Source organism: Grus americana, chromosome 8 (genome assembly GCF_028858705.1).
Source record: "Grus americana isolate bGruAme1 chromosome 8, bGruAme1.mat, whole genome shotgun sequence".
NCBI classification, from domain to species: Eukaryota; Metazoa; Chordata; class Aves; order Gruiformes; family Gruidae; genus Grus; species Grus americana.
Genome location: NC_072859.1, coordinates 8830908 through 8858748, shown reverse-complemented (window position 1 = coordinate 8858748; position 27841 = coordinate 8830908). Strand labels below are relative to the sequence as shown.

At 45.9% G+C, this 27841-nt stretch overlaps 1 protein-coding gene across 1 annotated transcript in view; it reads left to right on the top strand.

Annotated features, from left to right (window-relative positions):
* The first annotated feature begins 4229 nt into the window (after positions 1 to 4229).
* NOTCH2 (notch receptor 2) overlaps positions 4230 to 27841 on the top strand; it is an 87689-nt gene continuing 64077 nt past the window's right edge. The window contains exons 1-4 of the mRNA XM_054833385.1: positions 4230 to 4388; positions 14311 to 14392; positions 24277 to 24536; positions 25233 to 25568. Coding sequence (XP_054689360.1) covers positions 4307 to 4388; positions 14311 to 14392; positions 24277 to 24536; positions 25233 to 25568 — 760 coding nt within the window. The 5' untranslated portion in view covers positions 4230 to 4306. The remainder of the gene's footprint in view (positions 4389 to 14310; positions 14393 to 24276; positions 24537 to 25232; positions 25569 to 27841) is intronic.

Sequence of the window (27841 nt, the reverse complement as noted above, 5' to 3'; positions counted from 1 at the left end):
TGTGCAGGGGCTCCCACCCGGTGCCAGGAGGGATGTAACGGCACGGCCGGGGGCTGAGGCCGGGCTCTGGGTCCCATAGGAGTAGGAAGAAGCCTCTGTTCTGCTTTCCCTTGCCCCTACCTACATGGGACCATGGGTGATGGGGACTGCGCCCCCATGGGCAGCCCACAGCAAGGGGTGGCTGGCATGGGCTGTGTGTGCTCTGGGAGAGGAGCGGAGCGGGGTGCTTGCCTGCTGCAAATCACCACTTTAGCTCCCCAGTGGCTGCTGATGGAAAGGGAGAGCTGCAAGCTCCCACCTGTGCAGCCGGTCCCGGGTACAGACCCGAACAAGACAACCAAAGGATGGGTGGAGTGGTACTGCTGGGCCAGCCAGGGAGGGGGGGGCCGCTGTGCTGTGCCACAGGGGCTGTCGAAGTGATGAGCACTCCTTGGCATTCCTGTCCCCATCACCTTTCGCTTGTGGCTGTTGTCTCGCGTTGGGGTCTGTGTGGGAAGGGGCCACCCATGCTGCTGTAAGGCGCTGGGTGCCCCACCACCATCATTACAGCACCGGCTGCTACCTGGAGGGTGACCGCAAATCAGTGAGCCCTTGCTCTATCGCACCCCCAGAGCCAGGAGCGTTTCGGGAGCTTCACAGCCACACTGTACGTCAGACCAACTTTGGTAAAAGCCGCGTGGCTCCGTCTGCTGTGTAAATTCTCCAGGGGCTGCTGAGAGCAAGAGGGCAGCGGCGGGGAAGGCAGAGGGTACGAATTCCCCAGGCGATTAAGCGGGGTGGCAGAGGCAGCTCAGGGCGCCTGGTGCATTCCTGCAGGGCCTGATGCAGGAATGCCTTTGCACTTCTCTCTTTCTTTTCACGATTAGACTAGCTAGCAGGTAAGGTAATCATGGCGTAAGCCAAGTCATGTGAATGTTAAGAGTTAGCAGATGAGCCACAGGACAAGCTATTTGCAGCACAAGCAAAAGGCTGACAGCCCCAAGGATTTTGTTGGAAACCTCTCTCCCTCCTGTTTTTCTTAAACCTCTTGGCTGCTGACATCTTGTAACTATGAAATACTCTCAGCTTCCATTTTAACAGGGTTCCAGCTCTTCTGTTCATAGAAGAGAAAGGTGAGATATATGACCCAAGTGTATCCTAAGGACCCCCAGACCAGGGCAGGTAGAAATAAGGCAACATTTATCTGGGTGTGTAAAATGCTGGGATGTAAGGCAGGCGTTTGGGTGTGGGCTGAGCTGAGGTTTGAATGTCTGAACCACCAGCAATGTCACTGAAAGGTTATTGCAAAAAACCACATTTTTTTCTGAAAGAGCCAATGCGAAGCTGGTGAAACTGGCAGTTCCTCCAAGGCAAAGGACAGAGGAGAAGCACTGTGCCACTCACTGAGCATGTACAGACACCCGAAAAACCACCTCAGACTGTTTAAATACATTTTACCTTCTGCAGGCAGAGCTGGGGAGAGCAGAGCGGAGCAGAGCCCCCAGGCACCTCTGCCTGGCTGCGTGCCCCGGTTGCAGAGTGATGAGCCACACGGGACATGGGGAGGTGCCGTCCCCGTGGGCTTCCTCCCCCACCAGAGCGAGCGCAGGCCGGGGGGGCAGGACGCCGTCACCCCCTTTCACAGCCAGCCACGCCGTCTGCAGAGATCAGTCGCTCGGCATCACCCGGGGGGTCCCTGCGGAATGGGGGGACCTGAACCCCAACACTGCCAGTGACGGCTCGAGAGCCAGCACACGGGGCTGGCTTTGAAGCGGTGGGGCAGGAAGCCTGGAGAGCGCTGGGGCTGGAGAGCGGTTTGCACACGCCGACATCAAAATGAGCGTGTCGCTGCTCTGTGGAGCAGGCAACCGAAATCATTGCGGAGTGAGACTCCTAACATGGAGCCGCAGAGAGGGCTTGATCCCCCAGCCTTTGTCAGCCAAAGTGCCAGGATTTCCCTAACTGCTGGGGCTGTTTAACTAGCGATGCTGTGGCTATGGAGTCTGTTCAGCTCTCCTAATCCCTCAGCTGGCATCGCTTCCAGCGCCGGAGCGCACCCAGTCCTCTGCCAGGCACCTGCACCCTGCCCACCACCCTGCCTGCCTCCCTTCGCACCCCGAGCGAGTGCTGGGGGTCAGCTCCAGCACCCAGGCGAGACGCACCGTGGGCAAAGCAGGGCAAGGCACGGAGGAAAACAGATGGAAACTATGGAAAACCTTGCCAGAGCCCTCCCATTCCAGTGCTGGCTGCTGGTCATCTCTGGGTGGGAAACTGGGTGGGAAATGGTGTGTGGTAGGGCTGGAGGGTCAGGTCACTTCTGGCAGGTGCCCTGTGTGACAAACCTTTGCTTGTTTGCATACGCTGTTGTTAATGGTTCCGTAACGGGGTGCATAAGACGAAGCAGTGCTGAAATGTATTTTTAACTCCTCTGCAAACAGCTTATCACTTAATGACAGACCCATGGGGATGATGTGGAACTAATTGAGGAGCTTTGGCATGGGGACGCAGTGGGGCACCCGCCCCGTCCCCTTCCCACTCTGCCCTGCGCGTTCACTCCTGGCACAGGCAACCCGCTTGGCCAGAGCGGCTGTGGGCAGCTCAGCCCTCACCTCCTCGGCAGCAAAACCCGTGCTGCCCGTCCAGGTCCATCTCCTCTGAAGCTTTACCATGGCAGTGGCTGCTCTCAGCCCTGTTCTCTGGCTGACAGAGCTGCCGTGGGATGCTCTCCCCTGCGGGTGGCTAAGCCCGCATACAGCCACGAGAGCGGGATCAGAGCGGAGAGATGGGAGCAATCAGCGGGTCCCCCGGACAAGTGGGAGCAAAGCAATGTCTTCCCTCATCCGTGCTGGGTTCCCCTGATGAGCCCCGTTTGTCAGGTGGAGCCGGTTGCCCTCATGGCAGCTTCCGAGAGCTGCGCCGGGGCGGCCAGGGATGCTGTCCTTGTGCTGGGGATAAATACGTTGTGCTCAGGCCAAGCAAAACACAAATGACGGAGGACTGGCCACTTCAAGGTCAGGGATAATAAGTAATGGTCAGTGCTTGGGAGGAGCTGGAAATGGCAGCTTTCAGTGAAACACCAGAATTCCTCCTGAATTAGCTGCATTAGGGAGAGCAAGCCCTCCTCGTTCCAGTCGCATTCCTGTCTGTCTCTCCTCAACTCCCAGCTTGGCTTTGTGATCGTTTTAACTTAAGCATTGGTTGCCGCCACTCATAATTTTATATGTGGAAAGTCTTTGGTATGCTGGGATTCCGGCCTCCACCTCAGCGGGCACGGAGCTGCGGGGAGGGAGGTGTGCCAGGAGCAGCGCCACGGGACGGCCGTTGGAGCGGCGATGGGAAGCTCTGGCAGCTGTGCGGGACCGTGGGGGATTCGTCACCCGGGTTGCATCACCATACCTGGAAAAATCACGGTGGTGGTGGGGACACTGACCACCCAGCTCCACGCTCCGGAGCAGCTTTGGGATCTGGCGAATTACAGCAGGAAAACAGTGAGGTTTATTCATTGCCCCCTCTCTCTCCCCCGAACCCGGTACAATCCTGCCTTCGAGGGTCAGGCTGCCGTGTCGGCACAAAGGGCTCTCAGTCCACGGGGAGCTGGAGCCAGGGCAGAAGGATTTTTAACGCTTTAAGTGATGGCTGAGGACTGGGAGGGACCTTGAGGTTGAATTCAGGCGCTACAGCGAACGACGGGCACTTTACAGCCCCGCTGCCCTCCCGAGACCTCTTCCGTGGGACCCCGGGTCTCCTCCTGGGCTTTTGCAGCAGGGGCAGCCGCGGGGCCGATGCTGTTGGCTGGTTTCCCTTCCCACCGGTGCCCGCCCTTGGGCAACGCTCCATCACCCCTGCCCGGCCGCTGCCTGCACCCCGCGTCTAAGCAAAGGGCAGGGCAGCGCCTCGGGCAGCGTGTCGGGTGGATTCCTCCGTGGGCACCCACCGCCGCTGCCACCACCCCACAGGGGCGTGGCGGCTGTGTCCTGCTGCCCTTGCCCTCCATCCCTCCATCCCCACCGCCATCTGCCCCGGTCCCACGGCCCCGGCCCCGGCCCCGCCACAGTCCCCTCACGGCCCCACGGCCCCGCCGCAGTCCCCTCACGGCCGCAGTCCCCCCACGGCCCCGCCCCGCGGTCCACCGGGCGGGCGCCCCCTGGCGGCGGTCGGTCGGGGCAGGGCGGGGCGTAGCGGGCGGTGCGGCGGAGGAAGCGGGGGCGGCGCGTTTCGACCGTGTTCTTCCGCGCGGGGCGATCGCAGGCGCCATCGGCGGCCGGATAGATCCCTCCGCGTCGCGCCGTGCCGCGCCGTGCCAGTGGCGGCGGGAGCGGCCGTGGCCATGGCCCGCGGAGCGGAGCCAGCGCTCGCCGCCCTCCTCGGCCTGGTGCTGGCCGTGCTCAGCCGCGCCGAGTCCGCGGCCGGTAAGTTAACGGGAGGGGTGCGGCGGGGGGCCTGCGGGGCTGAGGCGGCGCGCGGGCGGCTCCTCGCCCCTCGGGAGGCTGAGGGGCTGCCCGGAGCCGCCCCTCGCCCGGCCCAGCGTCGCGGTGAAGCACCGACCCCTTTCCCGGCGCCGCTTCAAACGCGGCCGGGCCGGCGTCGGTGTCACCTTCCTCCCTGGGGCCGGCCGGGGAAGGGGACCCGGGTCTGTGGCGGGGGGCGGCGGGGCCGCCGCGGCCGCGCGTGGGATGTCATCGCGTGTGGGGGTGGTCCCGCGGGGGCCGCTTCTCGCTGTGCGGAGCGGGGGGGTTCCCCCCCACACCCCATCCCAGCCGGGATCACCTGCGAGCCGAGCCGGTCCCGGCCGCCAAGCCGGGGCTCTGCGGGGTGCGGACCGCGGGAGGGCTGCTCTCCCGTGGGGGCTGCTCTCCCGTGGGGGCCTACGCGTAACGGAGGACTGAAATGGAAGTCGTCCTTTACTGGCAGTGCGCTGGCAGTGATAGATGTGCTATTGCAAAAAAAGTAAATGGTTTGAGTGCTTGAGGTTTTTTGATTTCAAAACATGGGAGAAAACGGTTTACTGCTTCCCATCACTTGAAATACCTATGCATCGTGTTCATTCTAGCCTCTTTGTTGAGGAAATATCTACACATCCAGAAAGAATTTCTATGTTTCCTCCTCCTTTAATTGTTAATCAGTTCAGGCGTGATGAAGCCATATGTGCACATCTGAAGAAACTGCTGCTTTTCGTCACCGTTCCCTGTTACATGTCAGCATTTGCAGCGTGTTTTACAGCCGGGCTGGAGAATGTGGTCCACAGCCTTAGCTGTTGGGTTCGGAGGGATTTCATGCCTCTCCCAGCAGCAGCAGCCCTGCTCCTGGAGTAAAGCATGTGCAGCCTTGCCATGACCAGCAGTCATTGATTACTTGCGTGACTTCTCATTCTTTCTTCCTTTTTGCTCCTGAGAGGCCAGATCGCTTTTCAGATGAGTTGTGAAGAGGGTAGCCGTGGGAGAAAGTGGTAGTGGAAGTTGTTCGGTGCATGATTGAGCGAGACGCTGATAATTTCAGCAGTTTTATTCTTTGGTATGATTAGGAGTGGAAGCTGGTGTCTGCAGAGTTTTGACCACTAGTGCTATCTTGGATACAGAGTAGTTGTGTTAATCGATCTGTTTGTTTTGACTTTGAAATGGTCATTGTTTGTCTCCTGGGAGAGATGCTTTTTTTTTGTCCAGTAACCCCCTCTGAAATCTGACTTGCTTAGTTTTATTAATACATTGCAAGAAGATGGTTGGAGGGAAAAAAAAAAAAAGGTGTTTGCTGAATGTGTTTTGGCCAGCTTTGCCCAAAAGGGGCTGGAAAAATAAAGGGTCTTTCAAGGGTAGGTGTCTTATAAATTCAGGAGTATGTTTTCTTGGTAGGGTAGAGGTGTGGTGCGTAGTAGGACTGTTATTTCTGGAAATGCTGTCTTACTGGACTGTGTAAGCCAAAAATACTATTTTTTGCAAAGCCTAAATGTCATATCCACATAGTTAAGCTCTGACGTCGTACCAGCGACTTACCAGCTTATTGCCAGCCCTACAAGTTCCTTCTCTGACAGGGGCTGAGAGGAGAAGTAGCCGTGGTCTCGCTTGTTGTCACTGGACTGGGTACAGATATCTACTGGGCAGGTCGAGGTCCTCCCATGCTGCAGTTTTTGGCATTGTGGGTGAAATCTCAGTCCTAAACAAAAGCTGGTTGTCAGAGATGATACATCTAGACAGAAAGCGAGTCCTGTTGTTCGTGAGATACTGACCTGCATCTGGTTCTTGGGAGTGGGAGCTGTGGCTCGAATTAATGAGAAAGGGAAAAATGAAGTCACCGAAAGGGTATTTTCAGGTGCATATTCAACTGTCTTGATGCTCTTGTGCAAGAGAGGGCAGGTATCTGGTGTCAGCCCTCTTGGTCAATAAAGAGGAGGCTCCTGGATGCGCTAAGCGCTAGGGTTTGGACTACTCAACTCTGCCTCATCATGCAAGCCCAATGGTGTAGCAACTTGCTTTTCCAGTTGAGCCGTCGTTTAGTTTTGCAAAAGGCTGCAGTTGAAGTTGCAGTAAGCTGGGGTGGGGCAGCAACACCTGTGCTTTTGGTGAGGATACTCTCCTGATAATTGCTGTGAACAATTTGCTCCTCTTCCGTTGTTATTAACATGTGGAGTTTGCTAAGCCCAGTTTCACCAGGTTGCTGTTGACTGTCAGCCCGTATTTCTAACAAGTTTTTAATCTGGAGCTGCACAGAGGTAGTATGTTGGTGTGCACTGCAGTTTTAAGATCTTTGGTATTCCAACAGTGAAACTTTTGAGGATTTTAGGTAATGCTGACGATGCCAGTCTGCTTCATATGGATTTGCTTATGGAAGAGCAAGCTTTACTTGATCTTCTGAAGGTGTTGCTGTCTATCAAATTTGTTCTTATCAAAGATGCTGATTTAGACTTTCAAAAGGGAGCGTGATGAGAATCTGACTAACTCACATCACTTCCTTCAGGGTGTCGGTTAGTCAGATGAGAAATACGTGAAGATCCTCTTGCTGACGTTCTCAGGACTTGAATCCTTGGGAAAAGAGGACTTAACGCCTCTGGTGGCATTTGGCATTTGGATCTCTTGCGATGGGTGGGTCAGGTTTTTGTCAGCTTCCACAGCTATTTCCCTCCCTCCCTTATTCTAGGTGTCTTGTAGCTGTTACAGTAAGCGGGTATTTCTCTTCAACATGCTCTGGTCCTCTTTGGCTTCTCCCATTTTTCAAAACTAGTATCTGTGTCCTGGTGGGGTGTGGGTGGGCAGTGGCTGGGGTTTGAACCCAGGACAAGGAGCAGGTAAAAGAGGAGCAGTGGGACTCTGGCAGCTGGTTTCCTCTGGGCTTGGGAATCTCACTTAACAGCAAAACCAAAAAATTGTGGAGCCACAATTTGTAATTTCAGATGTAATGTAGTTTCCTTTAGGTTTGTGCTCTTGGCTAATGAAGGCAAAGCTGAGGAATGATACAGTGATTATTAATTTTCACCCCTCCTTTGGGACACGTTAGGGAAATGTCATCCATGTTGGGGGGGAAAAAAAGAGCTTCCCTAAGCATCTGTGTTAAAAAGTCCTTTTGTAGTTATATTCTTAGTTTCTATGAATTCACTCTGAAATCATCTTGCCAACAGAAGTCAAGGCCTGTCAGTGCCCATCTAGAAGAAACAGTGCTTATATCGTACTAAACACGGTCGTCTGAGAGCTGCAGAAATAATCGTTTGTTCTGTTTAGAAAATAGTCTGTTCCTAGGGCACATGTCCTTTTTTTAGACTGCTGTGAGGATGAAAAAAGAGCTTTTTATCTCAAAATGGCATGGGCGTCTGCTGTTTGTTCCATGCAGCAAGTCTTCATCTCGTTTCTCTGACATCACCCTGGACGGCTGCGGAAGCGCCGCTCAGCATGAGTAGCGGGCTAGCATTTCTGCACAGGCAAACATGCTTAACGTTCAAATTAATAAAGATTTAGTGCTGGAGAATGACGGAAGACTTTGGAGAAGACGCGAGCATGGCTCCCCTCTGCCAGATTGCCATGGAAACACCAATACCTCTTCAACTCTTTAATTGCCTTCCCTACATTTTTTTGTGGAAAACTTTTTTTTTTAACTAAGTGCTTTATGTTGCCCTTCTAGATTTTAGATGTTTTGGCTTTGTTTGGAAAACTGAAAATAGAGGAAGGCAGGGAACAGTAGCTGTGCAAGGAAATAGAGAATATGGTGATAGACAGACTTTTGAACTGTATTACGAGTTTATCCTGAATTCACTAAGCGTTATAACTTGTAGTTCTTCACTAGGAACAGTGTCACGCAAAGTGTAGCTGCATCTGCTAGAAATAACAGTCCTCCTGCGGGTTCCTAAGCATAAGACCCCAAGGACAGAAAGACTTCAAATCTACCTGTGAAGTGGCACACCAGTTCCTAGCTCTGTTCTTAGGAGGGACAGTCAGTGGGTTTTTTAATTTCTGAGATATTTGGAGGAGAGATTTGAAACAGATGATGGCAGGGGATGCAGTTTTGTGTGTCAGACTTGCTGTTTGCACTCTCTCGAGTTAAAAAAAAACCAAACAAACAAAACACCAACAAACCCTGATTAATTGCTAAAGCAAAACTTCTTATAGGCTTGTTCTTCTAAAATCCACTTCTTTTCCCCCAGTTTTTTTTATGCTTGTCTTACAAAAGCTAGTGAAGAAAAGCAGCTTAGACATTGGTTTTTTTTTTTTTCTCCCAAAAGGTGCTGGACGTTGGCTGAGTGCCTTCACACTCCTCTGAGCTCTGCTCAGCTTCTCAGTTGATGAGCCTTGTGTTATTCAATTGATTTCAGGCTTTTGTGTGTAAAAACAGTGGAGATCTCTTAATAATCCAATTAAAGCATTTTTACTTTACAGAAGATTTCTATGCCTTATAGACAAGCTTTATCCTTAACTACTACCTTCTGTCTGTGATGTGCAAACTGCTCAGCTTGTTTAAATCCCCCAAATATTAACATTTTCTGTATCTGAGATGAATATAAGGCTCTATTACTTTTTCACAGTAAGAATTCTTCCTAGTTTGTTGTCCCCCGTCCTCCCTCAGTGTGGCTGCCATGGGGCGATCTGTTCTTAAGAGAAAAAAAAAAACTATTCGTATTTTCAGCTAGTACTTATTTACTAGTGGGTTCTTCCCTGGTACATAATCTCACTGGAACTGTAATCTGTTGAGGTTAGCGAATAGTGTAATTAGTTATCACTCCTTTGTGGTTTTCCTCCAAAATTTGGTTATCTTTGGGTATTCTTTCCATTTGCTCAGTGCTTCTTACTCCTTACCAGCTCTTCCAACAGCTGTTTGTGCAGTGCAAGATGCCGCCGTGGGAGTATTTTTGTCCCTTTCTGCGCAGTGAGGACCTACTGTTCTTCCTCCAGAACTGCACCTCGTGTTTCAGCATTTTCTCTTAGCTTCTTTTTTTCCACACTCTGTTTTTCCTGAAGGGAATCTGAAGCTGTTTTTTGCTTCCTTGGAATTTGAGACCTCTTGATTTGTAGCGTAGCTGATGTTTCTGACAATGGTGATGGTTGTCCTCTTCACAGCTGGTACACTGTAAGGATTGCGTAAGGATTCTCCATGTGTCCCGTGTTGCTGCTGTTTGGCTTTGAATCCTTTTTTCTCCTTTATTTTTGTATATAGTGGGTAGCACAGTTGGCATGACAGGCTATTTCTTGTGAATGACAGTAAATCCACTGACTATATAAAGGTTACTGAAACCTATTTCATCCTTTAGTTTTCTTTCTAGTCTTTTACGTATTTTTACTCTGACTTTTCTTCTGTTAAAGTAGGTTATTTTCCAGCCTCTCCCTCGAGAGCTTTTGAACCTATGGATAAGTTTCAGCGAAATATGACAGAGGTCTAGGTTCTTAAAAGATACCGAGCTTCTATGAACTTAATCAAAAGTTTATGGACAGAAAGAGGAGAGAGACACGCATATAATGTCCGCCCAAGGAGAAAGCTGTACCAGCTTTCAGCTGTGTTCTCTGCCAGAATATTGCTCTCCTCTTATTCTCAGTAAAACCTTTAGCCAGAGCCCGCACCTTCTTAGATGCAGGATAATCAACCACAGAGCTACAGGAAACCAGCTTTATAACATCTCTTCCTCGCAGCATTAATTGTTTTGATATTTTGCATTTTTATTTCTGCTTGACTTTTCCTGAACTTGTGGGTGAGGAGTTTATTGGCATTGCTTTCCTTTTAGTATTTGCAACAAAGCCCTTTCAGAATTTCTCTGGTTATGGCTCTGTTTCCCCGTAGCAGCTTTTTCTCTTAAAAGCTGAACTCTTGACACATGAAGCTTCTGATCCTAATCCTACACTTTCTAGCTTAGAAAGTATCTGAATTTATAGTGGGCAGATGAAGTATAGAAACCAAATTACAACTTCCAGATCACGCTGGCATCCTAAAGAACAATGAGGCAGAAACACAACTTTTCTTTTCCTCCTGGATTTGCTTTAACTGTCTCTTTAGCCAGAAAGATTAAATCTGGGTGAAATTGTACTCCAGTTAAGTGTGAGCTTTGGTGGATTTAGGTGTTGAGAATTGCAGCGCTTCCTATGGTGTTTCTGCGAGTAGCACTTTCTGCTTGTGCTCATTTTACAGCATCGGCTATCTGTTTTTTCCCTTTGGCCTTGGAAAATAGTCCTGATAGGCTAGTTAAAATGTCAGCTTAGAATCTGCGTCTAAATGGACACATGTGCGAGGGTTTGTACAGACTCTAGGCTGGGTACTATAGCTAATAACATTCGTCTCACATGCACTTAGAACCCTCGTCCGAGAAATCTTTCAAACTTGGCTACGATGCCTGCTAGAAATTGGGTACCACTTTCACAAAGTTGTGGCCTGCCCGCTTCATAAAACCCAGTCTGTGGGCTGTCTTCCCAATATTCCCATCATATGCCCAAAAGGACTGGTAAAAATCATGAGGCGGCTCAGTACATTAAAAACCCATGGGATTTCCCCGCGAAGACCTGCTGGTGTACCAGAGCGAGCCCTCCACTGCGCGAGAGCACCAGGACTTGAAGCATCACTGCTTGCACTTGGTCTGGGCTAACCCATCTTCTGATAGTCTTGGTGGTTTTGGCAAGCTAAAACCAACAAATAACTCACCATTGCTGATTTGTTGGTGGGGTTTTTTTATACACAGCAGAAAACTACTGTCAAAAGCAGCCTGTTATACTCAAAGCCTTGACAGCATGCTGATGCTATCTATATACAGCTTCTAGAAAAAGTGGCTTTATCTTTTCAAGACAAGGCTGTCTTCTCTCATGCTGTACACAACAAAGTATTTCCAGTTAACATAATGGCTGTAGCGAAACGTACTCTTTATGCTGGCTGAGGTAGAAGGTAAAGTTTCTGATACTGTTAACTCTTGAGCACAACCTGGTAGAGTAGCAGAAAAGTAGCTTTTGAAGTAAGTCATGTTGAAATGCCTTGGTTTTGCATGCATTGTGAAATTGTTAAAGATATCGTGAAATACAGGAAGGCAGTGCTTTGTGCACAGAAATACTAATTTTACTGGGAGAACTGTAGTCTTCAATTTCCCTTGTGATTTCTTTTTTTAAAGACAAGTGGTCATGTTACTTTTTAATACTCATTTTAATATAGAATATGATTACATTTATATTTGCTTCAGCTTTAGTTGCATTTCAGTGGATTTCTATTCAGTCTATTTTAGTCTTAAGCTGAAAAAGTACAAAAGAGTCTTTTTTTCTTTTGTTTTCTTAGCTTCTTTCACTTCTCAGTTACTACATACAAAATACATATTTAGCTGCCTGCATTGCCCCATTCACTATGTGTCTCTGTTAAGGAATTCTAAGGACTACTAGTAGTTTAATGACCTGCTAAACAGCAGTTCAAGGCAGGAATAATTTGTCAAAAAACAGGAGAAAATTAATCATTACTTTGCTAAAGCCTCTCTGCTGTGTCTGTAGTTGGCCTAGCAAGCTAAACTGGAATCTGCTGATTCGGATCCTTACTGCGACCCCGAAAGCCGTCACCGTCTTGTTCCCCTCCGTGCTCTTGTGCTGGGAGGTGGTTTTGGCCAAGTGCTAGTTAAGCTTTTACTATGTGGGTTACAAAATCAACTGGCCGCTCAGTTCTCACTGGGGACGCGGGTACTCGAAGAGATTACAAAATTGTGTTTGAAAGCATGGGCACAAAAGAAATAATCCTCTGAGTATTTGCTTCACTGGCTTGATTGGTGTGAAAAGAATGAAAATTCAAGGTAGTGAGGTGAGAATGCCAAGTCTGCTTCCCCTCCCGGTTCTCTGAAATGTGGTAAGGCTCGCTTTAACCTTCCTCCATTTCCCTGGAGTAGCGTAGGTGAGATTCGAATCATTGCAGGTCCTTTAGTGGTTTCTCTTGAACACAGCGTAACTGGGCTATGCTAACTGGAGCTGATCTCTGCTGTGAAAACAAGCTGCTGTAGTATCAGACAGAAGCGAATGAAATTTGGAGCCAAAGCCTCATGGATGGTGCTGTTAAATGGCATAAAAATTGTCAGACAGGTGCAAATCAGTGTGTGTTTGACCGCTGTGGGGGGGAATGCCATGCAAAATCCATGTTAATATTGCTGTCGCTTAGTAACCCTGACCTCAGGGGTTATCTGAAAGGGGCTTGGAGTGGAATTTTGTTCATTTCCTGAGAGCTCTGCAGAAGCAGCACCAGCCAAGTGCCCTTTTTCAGAAACCAAGTTAACAGAAATAGGCATACTTGTGTTGTGGGAAATATTGATAATATTCCTGGACAACTGGATTTAGTTTAACTGTATTCTGTAGGGATCGCAAGTGTGAAACGCTCCTGTAATACCTTGTAGTGCATGTGACCTGTTTACATGCTCTAGAGTTATTGAGAAATAACACTTCAAGCCCTGGATAGCAGTAACTGGAGTCTGTTCCAACTAATTGCTGGACTGAATTTGGGCTGGTCGCAGAGAGCGCTTGGTGGGACTGATGCATTAACTCTTCTGTTTCTGAGCCCCGTTCCGTAGTCACCAGCATAGATACCTTGGTGGTGGTTTGGATCAATTTTCCCTGATGCCCCTTGCTGAATTTGTATTGAAAATGTAATACCTCTTAAGGAAAGGAAAACCATGCTTTTAAAAAAAAAAAAAAAGGCAATCTGTCGTACAGCAGCTGGTACACAAGTGGGCAGTTTAGGTGGTTGGATGTTATTGATGCCTCTAGGTGCCTTTGACTAAGACTGGTTAAATGCTTTCCCAAACGCGGTAAGGTTGTTGAAATTGGGTACGTAGAGGCACAGAAGTGTGTGTGTCTGGGGGCCGGGAGATGGAAGGGGAGACTGGAAGAGTTGTGACTTCTCTGTATGGGGGTGAGTTTAGGTTAGGACCCAGATCTTCTGGTTCGGAGAGCTTTATCCACTAGTTTGGTGCTATTCAAATGGCAGGCTGTAGTCTAGGTGGACTGGCTAAATTTTTGTGGTTCTAGAGTGCCCTCTGCTCCTCCAGAGTTTTCCCCAGTTCTCACCCTTCTGGTTACTTCAGAAATAGCAACGGTGTGCTGCTTCGGGTCTCCGGGAAGAGATGAGTGCTGGAGATGTTGTATGGCTTCTGTCAGAACAGGCCTCCTAGAGCTTTCAATAGACTCGAATAAAAGTTGACCAGCCCTGAACTGTATCACGGCTAATGCCTTTTTTTAAAACAATACTAAAAATGTCATGTTTGAGCTGCAGAGTATCTCCTCCTTAGAAATACCAAATTCTTTGTTGGAAGTCTTTAACATCTCTGTTTTCGCTTTACTCCCAAACACAATCCTGACTGAAGTCAGAGTGCCACAACAGCAGTGATGTTGCAGCAAGTTCTGCATTGCTAGAAATGTACAGCGAGTGAGCTTACGAGGGACAGATGCCCCTATCTCAGTGCCAGACGACCCTAGAGATAGTAGAAAAGAAGGAAAGAATTTGAGACAATATTGTGAAAGAAGGTTTAGGAGTAGTTGCCTCTTATTTCAGGGAATTTCAGTCCAGAATTTTGATCAGAAAGTAGTCACTGGTGACACTTAACCCAAAATACATAAGTGCTGACACGAATGTCTTTGTAGCTTGCTGAAACTGCTGCACGCTTTGCTTTGAAAATCTACCTAAAAGAATTTCTGGAAACATTTAGTTGCCTGATGAACAAATCTGTATTTGATTCTTCTTTCAGTCTGGCTCTTTTGATGCTGCCAGAGATTAATTTAAACTATGTGATAGTGTCTCTGGCTTTGTTCCAGTCATATAAAATTTTATACTCTAAGATTTTCATTCCCCAAAATATGCTAATGAAGCTTTGACTTGACATGTCATGGTTACTGATTTGACTGTTGTTTTCTTTTCTTTCAGCTTTACAATGTATGGATGATTCCAAGCCGTGTGTTAATGAGGGAAAGTGCATTCCATATCAAAATGGTACAGGATATTGCAAGTAAGTTGGTTTCATTTCTAATCAATTTAATTACCAGTCATCTTTCATTCAAGGTCCTAACCAGAAAGGAAATGTGAATTGGTAAGATTTTCTTATCGGGTGCATTCAGTGTAACGGTTTTAGTACAGTTGGTGTTTCTTGATAATGCATTAGTTCTTCTGCGCTAGCTTTTTGTAATGTAAGAAATCTGGAGGAGTTCTTCAGATTTTTGGGTTTGGATCTTGTCAGTTTGATTTCTTTGCATTAGGTTAGGAAGCAAGGCCAAAGCAATCATAAACTCTGTACCTTGCTTCCAGACTCACAAGATAAGTTGGAACTTGCTCTTCATCTTATAGCTTGCCTTACTTTACAGAACTTCAGCCCCAATTTGAATATTTTTGAGGTTTTTCAGAACTACTCTGCACTCTAAAGTGTGCCAGTTCCCTTCCACGTGCTGTGGAGCAAGTAATATGTGGGAGTTGCAAAAACAAGCTAACAAAAAAACCAACCAACCACCCACCCATGTTTGTATATATAATGTAATTGATTTTGGTAAATATTGACACCTGTCTTCAATGGTGCCTCCACTTTGCTGCATGGAAAGCTGATCAGCAGGAGCTTTGGCAGAGTGTCTGGAGAATGATGTCATACCTATTTAAATGCAGTTCACCTTTCAAACTGCAGTATTTAGATTTTTTTTTTTAAATTAAGTGATATTTTGCAAAAAGACAAATCCTCCTTGTTTGGCCGGGGTAAATTTACTACGTTTGCAGTAAACGGATTATTTTCTAAACCTTGTTTTTTTCATCAGTGCAAGTTGTGCCATTTTCTAGCATGCTAAATCCCTATTTTTCTTAATGCTAACATTCTTTAAATATGAGTGAATTTCGTCTGTTGATTTAGCTTGGCTAACACACAGCTTCGCTCTTCACCCTTTTCTACACATCCATCTTCCCTAGCCACAACCTTTAGTTCTTTCTGTTAATGTGGTACATAAAACTCAATATACTTAAATTGCACCTGTGGCACACAAAGGGGAAATCATAATCTAATTTGAGGTTCTTCTCGGTTTCAAATCAATACCTGGTGTGCAGAAAGGCCATAGAAGGGCAAATGTGTAACTTGTTAATCCCTCTTGGGTTTTTTCCCCAGTTTGTAACTATTACTGCTTTCTAGTATTTTCCTTTCCATGGCTTTATATTGCTGTCAACAGAAATGAGCTGCCTTTCTGAAAAAAAAGCTGGAACCTTTCTTGCTTTTCACCTGTATTTTAAGACCAAAAGAAGAAATTGTGTGATGTCTTTCTGACGTGTGCTTAAGCATGTTAGTCTGGAGCCAAAGAATGTGGGTCACAAAGGTAATAAACAAGGCTGGTATTGATGTTGGTGCTGCTTGTACCTTCCTAAGGACATTTTCTCCAACTTGCATGTTCCTCTTGAACCAACTAGACTGAAAAAGTTTATCTGATTAACTTCTAGTCACTTTTTGCAGTGCAGTCCAGATCTTGACGCATTTCCCTTATCACAGTGGCAGCTTTGACCACTCTTACTTTTTTTAGTGCACAGAGTTATTTATAATTCTAATGTTGCCTTCTTCCTTTTTGTGCAAAGTCTTCTTGCAGGTCTTAAGCCAACCCCTCCTTTAAGTAACAGCTCGGTACCTCTGCAGGTCCCAGAGTAATTGGAAAGGGTAATAGAGGCCTGTATACAGAGATTAGTATGTGTGTGTCTTCTAGTTCTGGCTCAAGAACTCTTTTTTGCAGAAAGAGAGGACAAAAAAATAGCAAAAAAACCTCTCAGTTGTGGAGACTTTGCCTTTAGCAGGCTGATTCTTAGCATCCTGTTTTGGTTTTAACTTTTTTTCTTTCCTGCACTATGAGGAACTCAAAAAGTTCCTCTATTCAATCTGGTGTAGTAACCTAAGTGACTTTCTGAATTTTTAATGGCTGTAAGAGTAGAAATGTTTTGTTCAGGAAACTGAACTTATAACTAAAGCAAGTGGCTTGGCTTCTAGCTCTGCAGGATCACTCACTGATTAGCTAAATCTCCACCCCTTCCACTTTTTTCAAGTTTTCTGCAGTACTTCCTCTGGGCAATAAGTTGTTATAATAGGCGCTCTTCCTCTTTCTGTACCTCCTCTCGGCCAAGTTGTTTGTTCTAGCGTGTGGTCAGTCCATCTAGTTAATCCTGCTGTCTGTAAGAAACAAGCGAGTGGCTGAGGGAGAACCTGCATCAGAGATAATCATATGTGATGAATGAGACCTGAGTAACGTAAGCACTGGTAAGAAAAACATCTAGTCTGGAGATTTGGCAAAGTGGCAAGAGATAGCTTAGTGCTGAAACAGCTTGCTTTGTCAGAAAATCCTGTAGCATCTACTCCATTAAAAGAGAAAGCTAGTTTTCTGCTAAGAACCTTTATTCTGGTGCATCTGGCTTCTGTTACGGGAACAGCGATTGTGATCCTTGTAAGGAAATCGGAGTTGGATCTTTATCAGATTGCTCTTGCGAGCGCCCTTTAAGTAGCTCTGTTCCCCTGGTGACGCTGCTGGCCCATGGCTGTCAGTTTGTGGCACTGTTTGATAGAATTACTGACCTTTGACCTTGATTTTTATATTTAGAAAATTACGCATTCCTGTGTTTGCATCTTCCAAGGTCAGAATTTTTGTTTGAGAGATCTTTCTACACCCATTCAGTGACCAGCATGGCGAGGACGCAGACCTTATTCCAAGGAATATGGCTGTATCTGCAGTAGCAGTATGAAGGGGACCCGTCATTCCAAGCTTCACGGGTCCTGCTTTGACAAAAGGCAGTTTCAGTTTGGGGTTTGGCTTTGCGTTGCACTGTGGTGGGTTTTCTTGTTGTTGGGGGGTTCTTTTTCTCTCTTGAAGCATCTCCAGGCAGCCTTTTGCATATTGAGGTGTTAAGCATGAAGGAGCCTTCTTGCATACTCCAGCAGAGAAGCAGGAGAACGGTTGCTTGTTGCTTAAAGCCGTGAGCATCACAGGGAAACCCTTTCTCATCTCCTTGCTGCTAGATGACTGGGAAGGTAGTAGTAGGAAGAGTTTGGGAGATAGTACTGCTCGCTTGTGGTGTTTCTGCAGTTGCAGGCAGGCTGAGAAGCTGTGGGTACAGGGAGCTGCTTCAAGGACAAGCAGAGCAGAGATTTTGGCAACGCTGCCTGCTGTTTTCTGAGCACAAGAGTTTGCTCTGCTGCGGGTGGATCGGGCAGTCCCTCTGTGCCTGGAGTGGGGCAGGGCTCCGAAGCACAGAGGATCTTAACTGGTTTCCCCATGTTTGGCAGCTGTGGCCTGTCCCAACTTCCCTCCCCTGTGCCCCAGTGACAGGGAGCAGAAGCAAGACCGTGCCAGGGAGAGAAGCAGAAGTGAGAAGGGAGGGAGTTGGGCTACGGGTGCTCCAAGGTTTAGGGAGGAAACTGGGCCTTGTAACTTCTCGTGCTTTGTAGATTTTTTTTTTTAAGATTGGATTTTTTTGACCTTAGGACTGTTGTGTGTTGTGTGTCCAGAAGGGATATCGGTACCTCTGTATGAACCAAGTACTGTTTTAACTGTAGTGTCTTTTGTTGGGTCTGATGGTGTAAAAGGCGGGGGGGGGGAGGGGGAAAAAAAGTACTGTGACAACCATGGTTTGTTTGCTGTGCTTAGTCAAAAGTGGAGACTGCTGTAGTTGGCTGATTCCAAAAGGACAGTCTCCTTCAGCACATCCTTTCATGCCCAAAGCTGTCAGGATCTGTGCAGCATTGTGTACTTCTGTGCCTCTTCAGTGAGCAGTGTTTTTCTCGTTGTATGCAGAAGTTTGTGCACACTTTTGTATTGCATGATGCAGTTTTTACCTCTTATCTGCAGGGTGGTAACAGGAGGACATCAAAGCATGCTAAACTCAAAGCAGCAACAGCATGGCAGTAAGGGGCTTCTATCCTAATTCTAACCCCCGGTAACTCCAGCCCCTTAGCCAGGTTTTTGACCTACCTTTCTTTCCAGCTGGATCTTCATAAATGAATTTTAACTTGGATTTAAGAGGATTTCTGGGGCTGAAGGCAAGATCCTAGACTGTAGAACTGCTTCCGAGGCTGCAGCAGCTATCTTCTTAGGCTCTGTCTCGAGAGAATAATCACTCCTAGACCAGTGAATGGGGAATACCCATAGGAGACCTTGTAGCAAGATGAGGTCTGAGAGTTTTCCAGAAGAGGATAAATACAAAAGTTGAAAAGTTGGCCCTTTCTGAGAATGGGCTGCCCTTTCCTGTTTCCTTCTGTCTCCTTTCAGAAGTTAAAGGACACCCTTGAGACCAGGGCAGAGGAGAAAGGGGAGAGTGTACACGCTTTTGGCTTCAAATCTGGGAACAGAGTGATGACTTGAGTCACTCGGTCAAAATTTTCTGTTGTGATTTACCTGTGCAGACCAAAAGCTGTTCAGAGCTCTGGTCAGAAGAAGCTGAACTAAACTTTGCCCAGACTTTAGTTGCTGTTACTCCTTGGCATACTGCGGAGTAGTACAGCATAGAAGCGCTTTCTGTGGACTAGAAACAATAGCTGTGTACTTACTGCTTTAAACGCAGAACAGGGAGGCCGTCCCATCCCATAGCTTGCATTCAAAGTATGACGCATAAATGGGAGCCTTGAGACATGGGAAGGAGCCTGTGTAAAAGCTAACCAGAGAATCCTGTTCTCCCTCCTGAGAGGAGGTGTAGGTGTGGGAGTCAGAACCCAGGAGCCAGAGGGAAGTCTGGTTAAAATCTGTAGCAAAATAGCTGAGACCCTTCTCACGTTAGTCATCAGACTGCGGGGTTTTATTTTTCTCCCCCTTCTCTGTTGAAGCATTTTCCAATCAAAGTTAAGAGAGTGTTGGGTTGAGGGTGGGAGAAGCAAGACTACTAGGAAATTCTTCCCTTCACGTTTTAAATTAAAACCATCTGCTTCCTTCTGTGCATCCCCAGATGATATCACTGGGCCTGAATAGGAAACTCCCATGAAAATCGAACATCTGGGAGACTGGTTAAAAAACAGTCTATAAGGTGCATTTGAAGAGACTGTCCTATGAATGTGCCCGAGCAAATATAGTACAGCAGATGAGGAGGTTTTTCCAATAGGCCAGACATATTTTCCAGAAGTCTTTTGAAAGCAAGAGAGAGCTAAGTATTGGGAGGTAACTTCAATGTAGTTTTGTGGCAGAAGAGCCAAAAATGCATCTTTTGTGTGTCCTCCACTTTGTAGCGTTAGGTTGTTAGAGTGAATGCAGCTCAGTGGATACTTCAGATTTGGATAAATACCTTCATTTTGTTTTTCTGTCTCTTGTTTAGCTCCATGAGAGCCTGAGCTATGGCAAATGCAGGCTGGAGCTGAAAAGGAGGAGAAGGAAAAAAAAAAAATGGGCTGAGCTCTGACTAAAGTATTTGTGCTGGAAAGTAGCCCAGAGAGAGTAAAGGAGAAGCTTTAATTAGAAGCAGCTGCATAGCTGATGCAGCCCACAGGACATTTTCTCATTTCAAACTCTCTAGCTTTCAGAAATCATGATTTGAATTAAGTTGTATGTGAAATTTGTTCTTAAAAGATTAAATTCCTGTTGAAGTAGGTTGAGAGACCTCATGTCCTTCCAGAAAGTGCCAGAACAAACTTCATCTTCCTGTTTCTGTTTCTGAGTGTTAGATGGAAAACTGAGGAGAAACAGTGGTTTTTATTTGGAAAAGATTCGGTTTCCTGTTCTGAGCATGTCATTTGGAGCAGGCACAAGCTGCTACAATTTTAAGCTGCTCTGTAGACAAGTGGCTTTTTTCTCTTTTTGTTCTCCTAAAGAGAACTTGAAAGAGTAGGTTGGGATGAGAGCGGAGCAAGGGTGGTGGGAAGCTGGAATTGCTGTTGAGGATAATCATATCCTTTAAAGAAGTCTGGACTTAGACCCTGCTTTTTCAGTGTTTGCCTCTATTTTTAGAGAAACAATGTGGTGCCCAACATGAATCAGGGGCAAATATTTGCAGTTTTGTCTACACCAACATTTAGAACTTAATTACTAGTATTTGTGCCTAGAAATGTTGATGACAAGAGACATGGTTGAAAATCTGGACTGTAGGTTTTTTGTTCTTTAACATTAAAAAACGATTGCACTGAATTGCTGGAGGGGAAAATTGCATAAGTGTGACCAAGCACTTCTCCAAGAGGAGAACAAAATGGTGGGTACAAGGGCTGTGTATACCTGACCTACCATCTTTCTAGAGGCAGGCACATTTTTGCATATTCTGTAAGGTTTTGTCCTTCCAAATATAAAGAGTTAAAGTTAAAAGAGCTTTTGCTATTCCCTGCTGCAATGCTCTCTCACGTTTTTCTGATTAGCCTCAGAAGATACTGGAACAAGCCCAGTCTTGGAGAGCTCTTCAACTTTGTACCAGAACATTTGCATACAGAATGCTGGGCTGTTTGTGGGTGATGGTTGTGAGTGTCATCTTAGAACATGGGTCTCTGCTTTCCTTTTAAATCATACCAGCAATACTCTTAATCAGTGTTTAGGCTCCCTCCTCCCTGTTACCTAGGGGTAACAGTTAAATGCACCTTCCAGTATCCCCGAGTGCTGGGGGGGTGGGAGAGAAGGTGTTTTGGTGGTTTGTTTGCTTGTGGACAAAACATGAGATGTTCCTCTAGACTTTCTAGGTTGTTTTCCAGCCTTTTAATGAAAAAGCACTTTAGGATTTATCTTTTATGTGTGTTTTGGTTTATTTTGTATTTGTTGGAGTGGTGGGTGGTGTTGGAGGACCTCTTGTCTGCCTGATGAGATGCCCTAAGTGGGGTTCTGTGAAGTTCAGGTTTGTTGCTGTTTCTTTCATGATAGACAGCTACGAGGGCATGGTCGGTACCTGCTTCTGTCAGTGTGAGGAGCTTGGTGTGCTGCTGATACTGAGCTGCCCAAACCCCCATCACTGGCGGTGGTGAAACCAGGAGAAATCCCTATAACGAAATCTTGTAAGCCTTCTGGGACTGAAGTTCAGCTTGGCTTTACACATTCATCAGCTGCACGTAGATGTCCAGAAACATGATTTAACTGTAGTTATCCAGACGGTCTCTGCGCAGAGCTAGCCAGTGCACCGTGTGCAGGCTTGAATGCCGTGGGAGTCGAGCAGTCCTTCAGCTTCTGGCACAGCCGTCTTTGCTGGGTGCCAGATTTCTGTGTGATCGAGCTCCTACAAAGCCGTGCTGTAGCCCGCTGGCGTTTGGACTGCTTTCTAACCCGTATCGAGGAAGGATTTGGGATGTTAAAGGAAACCTGTAGAACTGCAGTGGTTTAGGCCCAGACTGCCTCTCGTGTGATGTGGCAGCTCACACTGACTGATAGCCTTCAGCTGTTATACCGAGGATGGCACAAGAGGTAGAGGATGTTCTGCAAATGGTATTGTCTCAGGATTGCCTTTCTGTAACTTTATTAATCCTGCATTGCCCTGCAAAAACTCTTCTTTCATGTCTGTTCTTGGGTATGAAGTTGAAAGCATTAAGGTATGGTGAAAGGAGCCTAATTTGGGTGTGGGGAATGGTAAATTACGATTATGCACATCTATTATATGACTTTCCTGCTTTAGACATATGGCTAAAGCTAGTTAATAAATTTTAACATGAGAAAAAGCAGTTGTGGTCATCTAGTAATGACCCCTTGCGTAACTGGGATAATAACCTCTCTGAATAGCTGTGTTTGAACTAGCGTGCATACTCTTTCCGAAACAGCCAATCCTGGTGTTCTTTTAAACAAGCACGAGTGGTGGAGAAATTCCACTGCAGCCTTAAATGCATTGTTCCAGTTGTTTCTCTCCACTGCTGAGAGCCTGTGTATAAGTCTGAAGATAAAGATATTACCCTATTTCTAATTTGAATTTATCTATCTTGAACTTTTAACGGCTCAGTTCTGTTATCCTTGTACCTTCTAGATTGGGAATTATTGTTAAATCTGAGTTTCTTTGTGGGTACTTTTGAGCTTTTGATTAACTGTCTCCTTCCCTTTTCCCTTTGATAAATAGACTGAGCCACCTGAGCTCTTCATTGTGTCTAGAGTTTTCTATTCATTATTGCTGTTGGCTGCTTTGAATTCATTTCAGCTCTTCCTTCTTAAAGAGCAGACACCAGAACTGATGTAATGCTCTGGTAACAGTTGTGCCATGCAAGTATCAGGTGTAGCATCATCTCATTTATTCCTACTTGATATTTGCTGTTTGTACATCTAAACTATTCTTGGCCAAACTGTCACGCTAGGAATTCATGTTCAGCTGACTGTTAAGAACACCGAGAGCAAGTCTGTCTTTCCCAGATCAGGCTCCTGTTTTGGGGAGGATGCTGTACATGTTTTGTTTCTAGATGTATGGCTTTGCAGTGCTAAGTCCACTTGGCGTGCACTTAGCCTTATCAAGCAGTTCATGTTACTACTCTCTATCAAGAACTTTTCTCTCTCTTACCTACGTGTTTGACCAGCATTGATGTTTTCGGTTGTTATTCATTGATAGAAGTGTTGAATAACATAAGAACAAAGGCAGATCCCTGTAGCATTCTGTTTAAAACACAGATTCATGCCTGTTCTTTGATATTTTTTTTTAAGGCCTACCCAGTTAGGTGTGGGGTTTGTTGGGTTTTTTTTTTTTTTCAATCCACCATACACTTTAAGGGCATAAGGAAGAGGCAGTCTCTTTACTGTTACATTCTCATCTGGGGGCTAACTAGAGACTCTGTGTATTTCTTGCGGTTGGATCCTCCTCCCTTTTGGATTTGAGTAACTCATTGATTTAATAATTGCATCCATCCTGTTCTAGAACAAAGCGTATCTAATGTTCACTGCTGAATTTTTTGCAGTAAAATACACATTCTCTCAGGCTGCGTGTATCTTGGGTTACTTACTAGTTAAAGCATGCAGCTGTGCACTGTCGAAAAAACTGCGAGCGGACAGTCCTGTTCTGATATTAGGTGTTATTTTTATCCAGCATATACTCTTGAATCTTTCTGCTACCTGAAAGAAGCAAATGGAACTGTGGGTGACACACAGGTGGGGTTTGCAGGCTTGCTTGCCTGGGTCCTGTATTGCTGGAAGTTAAATGGAAAATTCGTAGTACAAAGGCCAGTTAAAAGATGGATTGCAGCTGACAAGTGTAGTCAGACTGTATTGACATAAGTTTAGGTTAGAGAGAAATAACTACAGTTATTCTGCAATTGCAGATCTTCGTATAAAATATTACCCTAGTTGTAGATAGTGTGTGTACTCTTTTTTTCTGTGGGAGACGGAGGAACAATGACCTTGTCGTTAGGGTGCTAGCCAGGGGCGTGGGAGACCCGACTTCAGGGCTTTGCGCTGCTAGCTGAGTGCAGGCTTCGGCATGTCGCCGTCCCAGATGCACTTATCACCGTGGGGATAACAGTATATTCCTGTCTCACGGGAGTGTTGTGGAGAACGATCTGCTACAGATCTGCAGCACCTCAGACGCTGCATTTGTGCAAGGTTTATAAATATTTTGGAAGATGGATAAGACCTGGTGTTAATACCTAAAAAAAAAAAAAAAGATGCTTTTTAGAATGGGAGTAGGTGCAATGAATTGTTATTCAGCAGTTCTTCAACACATAGGATTTTACTGAAGTTCTGAAGTGCAAGAATAAGTTCCTGCATTTGATGTAACTCTGATTGTATGCAGTACTTATTTATTTTGTAATAAGTGATTTCACAATTTGAACTTAAGTTTTCAGTGTTCACATTCAGGACAATCCCAGAGGAAGGCTGTTACATCTATGACGTTAGCATTTAAGTCTGTTAGTGTTACCATTAATTATAGCAAATTCCAAGACTTTTGGTGATAGTGGGAGTTCATTTGTGGTATCTTCCCAGGACAGCAAGGCTTCAGGTGAATGTGCTGCAAGTAATTTCTTCTCTGTTGCAGGTGTCGAGAAGGCTTTCTTGGAGACTACTGTCAGTACAGAAACCCCTGTGAAAGCAATACCTGTAAGAATGGGGGAACTTGTGAAACTACGTCTCTGATAGGAAAGGCTACCTGCAAATGTGCTCCAGGGTTCACGGGAGAGGATTGTCAATACTCTGAATCGCACCTCTGCTACGTGTCCCAGCCCTGTCTGAACGGAGGAACTTGTCATCCCCACAGCCAGGAAACGTACGAGTGTGTCTGTCCTCCAGGTTACACAGGTGGGGTTCTGCCTTTGTACCTCCAGCCTCTCTCCTTTGTGAACTACTTTGTACTGGAATGTTCTGGGGCAGTCGTAATACCCTCTCGAGCTTACTAGCTCCAGCACAGGAAATGAGAAGTTGTCTAAATGACTTCATGACCAAAAAAAGCAAAGGGGGGGGTAGGGAATCAAACTCCCTACCCTTTATACATAAGCAGAAAGACATTTAGATTTTGTGGGGTTGTCCATCTTGGAAAACTGAGTGCAGAAACTACTCTGGAGTGGCTGTTAGTCTTTGAATTCAGAGTCTACCTTCTAGAAAAAATGAAGTAAATTTGGCCAGCAAAATCTTTCTGTGGGAAAAATATAATTGGATGCCTGAGGGGGAAGCATGGAAACTCACTCCTTTCATTCTTGAAGGAGACGTGGAAGAGCAGCAACTGTTCAGTGTGTAGTATGATTTCAGGTCATGGGTTATTTTTACAAGTCACAACATTCTATATCTTGCTGCTATGCTGTAAATAAAATAACTTTGTACTGCAACCACAAATTGATTTTTTTGTTTCAAATATAATACTGTAAAATGCAGACATAAATTTTCCTGTAATAATTTTAAGATTTAGTACACCAATCATTTTGAGGTAGCATGAAGGAAATACTATTTTTCCATAGAAATAACTTTTTATTAATGGAGTGCTCTTTCTTGATCCTACAGGAAAGGATTGCCAGTGGATTGACGCCTGTACATCTCAACCTTGTGCCAATGGGAGTACATGTACTGTATCTGGAAATAAGTTCTCCTGTATCTGTCTGGCTGGCTACACCGGCCAGAAGTGTGAGATAGATGTGAATGAATGTGCCACACCAGGCCTTTGTCAACATGGTGGGACTTGTGTCAATTTGCCCGGTTCATACCGATGCCAGTGCAAGCCAGGCTATACAGGGCATCGCTGTGAGAGCATATATGTGCCGTGTTCCCCGTCGCCCTGTATGAATGGAGGAACTTGTCATCAAACGAGTGATTTCACCTTTGAGTGCAACTGTCTGCCAGGTAAATGATGCTCCTTCAAAGTGTTTGGTTTTGTAGTCTTGGCACTGCATTTCTGTCCGTGTTCTTCTGAAAACTTCTCTTGCAGGTTCTGTGTGATACTTGTGTAAGGTTGAAGGGAGAAATCTCAGCAAGGCAGGGAGCTCTGCTAGGATGTTAATTTCTCAGTGTCAGAATTTCATAATATGGAAGTGAAGAAAAGGGAAGAAGGCTAGAAATGGCAGATTTCTTTGGAACTCAATTAGAGGCAGAGAATCAAATAGGTAAGAACTATGGGGTAGATTCAAGGAAATTAGGGCAGTATCTCGTAATGCCCACTTGAAATGCAAAATTCCATGAACATAAACCTGTACAAATACATAGTTTTGTGTCAGTAAAGGCCACAGTTAACTACGGTGCTTGAATGAAGATGGACATATGCGTGTCTCCTTCTCAGTCTTTACCTCTAGAACATATGAGGTTCTATTCCCTTCCTTTTTCTTCTCCAAATCTTATGACGTATCAGTTCCAAATCACCGCACCGTTTTTGTCCTGTAATACCTCCAAATAAATTATGCTTGCTTGTTTTCTGATGCTGTTAGCTGCCCTGAGTTTGTCCACAGCAGGGTGATGTGCTTACTCGGGATCATGGGCTGTATTGGGTTTGTGTGTCAAGCTGGGCTCCAATCACCAAGGCACCCATCTCTACAAATGACCACACGGACCCTGGTGGTCTCATCCTGTCCTGCTCCTCCCCATCCACTTGTCATACTGACCCCTAGTACTAGTCATCTTTGCATAATGGGGCTTTTTTTTAGGCTGATATTTTTTTACGGAGTAATTCACTCCATGGGAAACTGATTGTTTGGAAATGCTTTTGACTAGACTTCCTATTTAAGCGTATTGCCGTCTGGCACGTGAACGCTTGGTGTGTGGTAATCTAGAAAAGTAAACTCTCCTCCCTTAAGCATTTCTCTGTTATTTATGTGAAAGATGTAGCTGCCATATACTGTTTAGGATGAATGTAGAGTGACTACGTTCTCATGAGGATCATCTGGAGTCACAGGTATGTGTGGAAAGAGCATTCAGAACTTGTGAAAAATACTGTCTTTTGGGAGACCTTTGTCTTGAAGCATTGGCTCAAATGACCTTAAATGTACATTGCCAACCTTAGCTAGTGCCTGCACAACAACCTTCTGGGTCGTCTGAGCAAGCATGTGACTTTGAAGAATTTAGGAAAGTCGATCTTAAAATAGAAGGATGTATCATCTTTATTTTTGTGTGAAAACAACCATTTCTAACTACGCTTGAAGAAACAGTGCTTGAACATATAGGATCTTTGAAAATCCTGTATTTTGACTAACAGTTGTTCTCAGGGAATTTATTGCTATTCTGTTTTGCATCTTTTTAAGATGAAATTGTAAACTAAGTGTGTCTGGATTAACAGGCTTGATCAGAAATTCAGAATTTGCTTAGTTGGATCTGTTTAGTCAGTTCAAGTTGTTTAAGATCTCATGCAGAAGCAGTATGGTGGGGGAAGAGGAGAGGAAGATGAAGTTTTAAGGACTTGATCCTGTACAGCTGATAAGATAGTTTGCTTTCGTGATTCTCTTACAGGGGCACGAGACTGGGTAGGAGCACATTTTCCCTTAGACAAGCATGTGGGCTGGCTAAACTATGGTCAGGAAATGAAAATGAGATTACTATAGTAACAGTTACACACCCACACTGCTCCACACACGTTTTGGATTATTAGATGCTTTTTTGGACTTGTTGCACAACGTGTATAGTGGGGGTGAGTTAATGCGGCTTTGAGAGCCTTCACTTCTGTATTTCCTGTATTTGTTTAAGTTGGCCATGGGTTTTTTTTTTTGCTAGCTTGATTTTTTTAAAACTAGTCATCTCAAAAACAGCAAAAAAAAGGGAGAGGTTGGAGAGGCCAAAATGCTTACATTAAACTCACTGATAAAGGCAAGGCACCCAGCCATTTCTTCCTCCTTAGTGAAGCCTGCAGAGTGAAATTTCTGAAGTGTTGGAAAAGGTTCTGTCTGGGAAGGAAGGAAAGGTCAACAGAAAGAGAAGAAAAATGGTGGTTTTTCACTCCCAGGGAAGATGTGAACAAGGCCTGCTCATCTGCAAGAGAGTGCCAAGATTATGGACTGGACTAGAAATTCCTCTTTAGGCTCCCTCTCTGAATTGGAGCAACGCCGACGATACTGTGACTATAAATGGAATTGCTCTAGCCCTTTCTTCTAGACTGCCTTAAGACGTTACCATTGCTCAGTGTTACGGCTGTA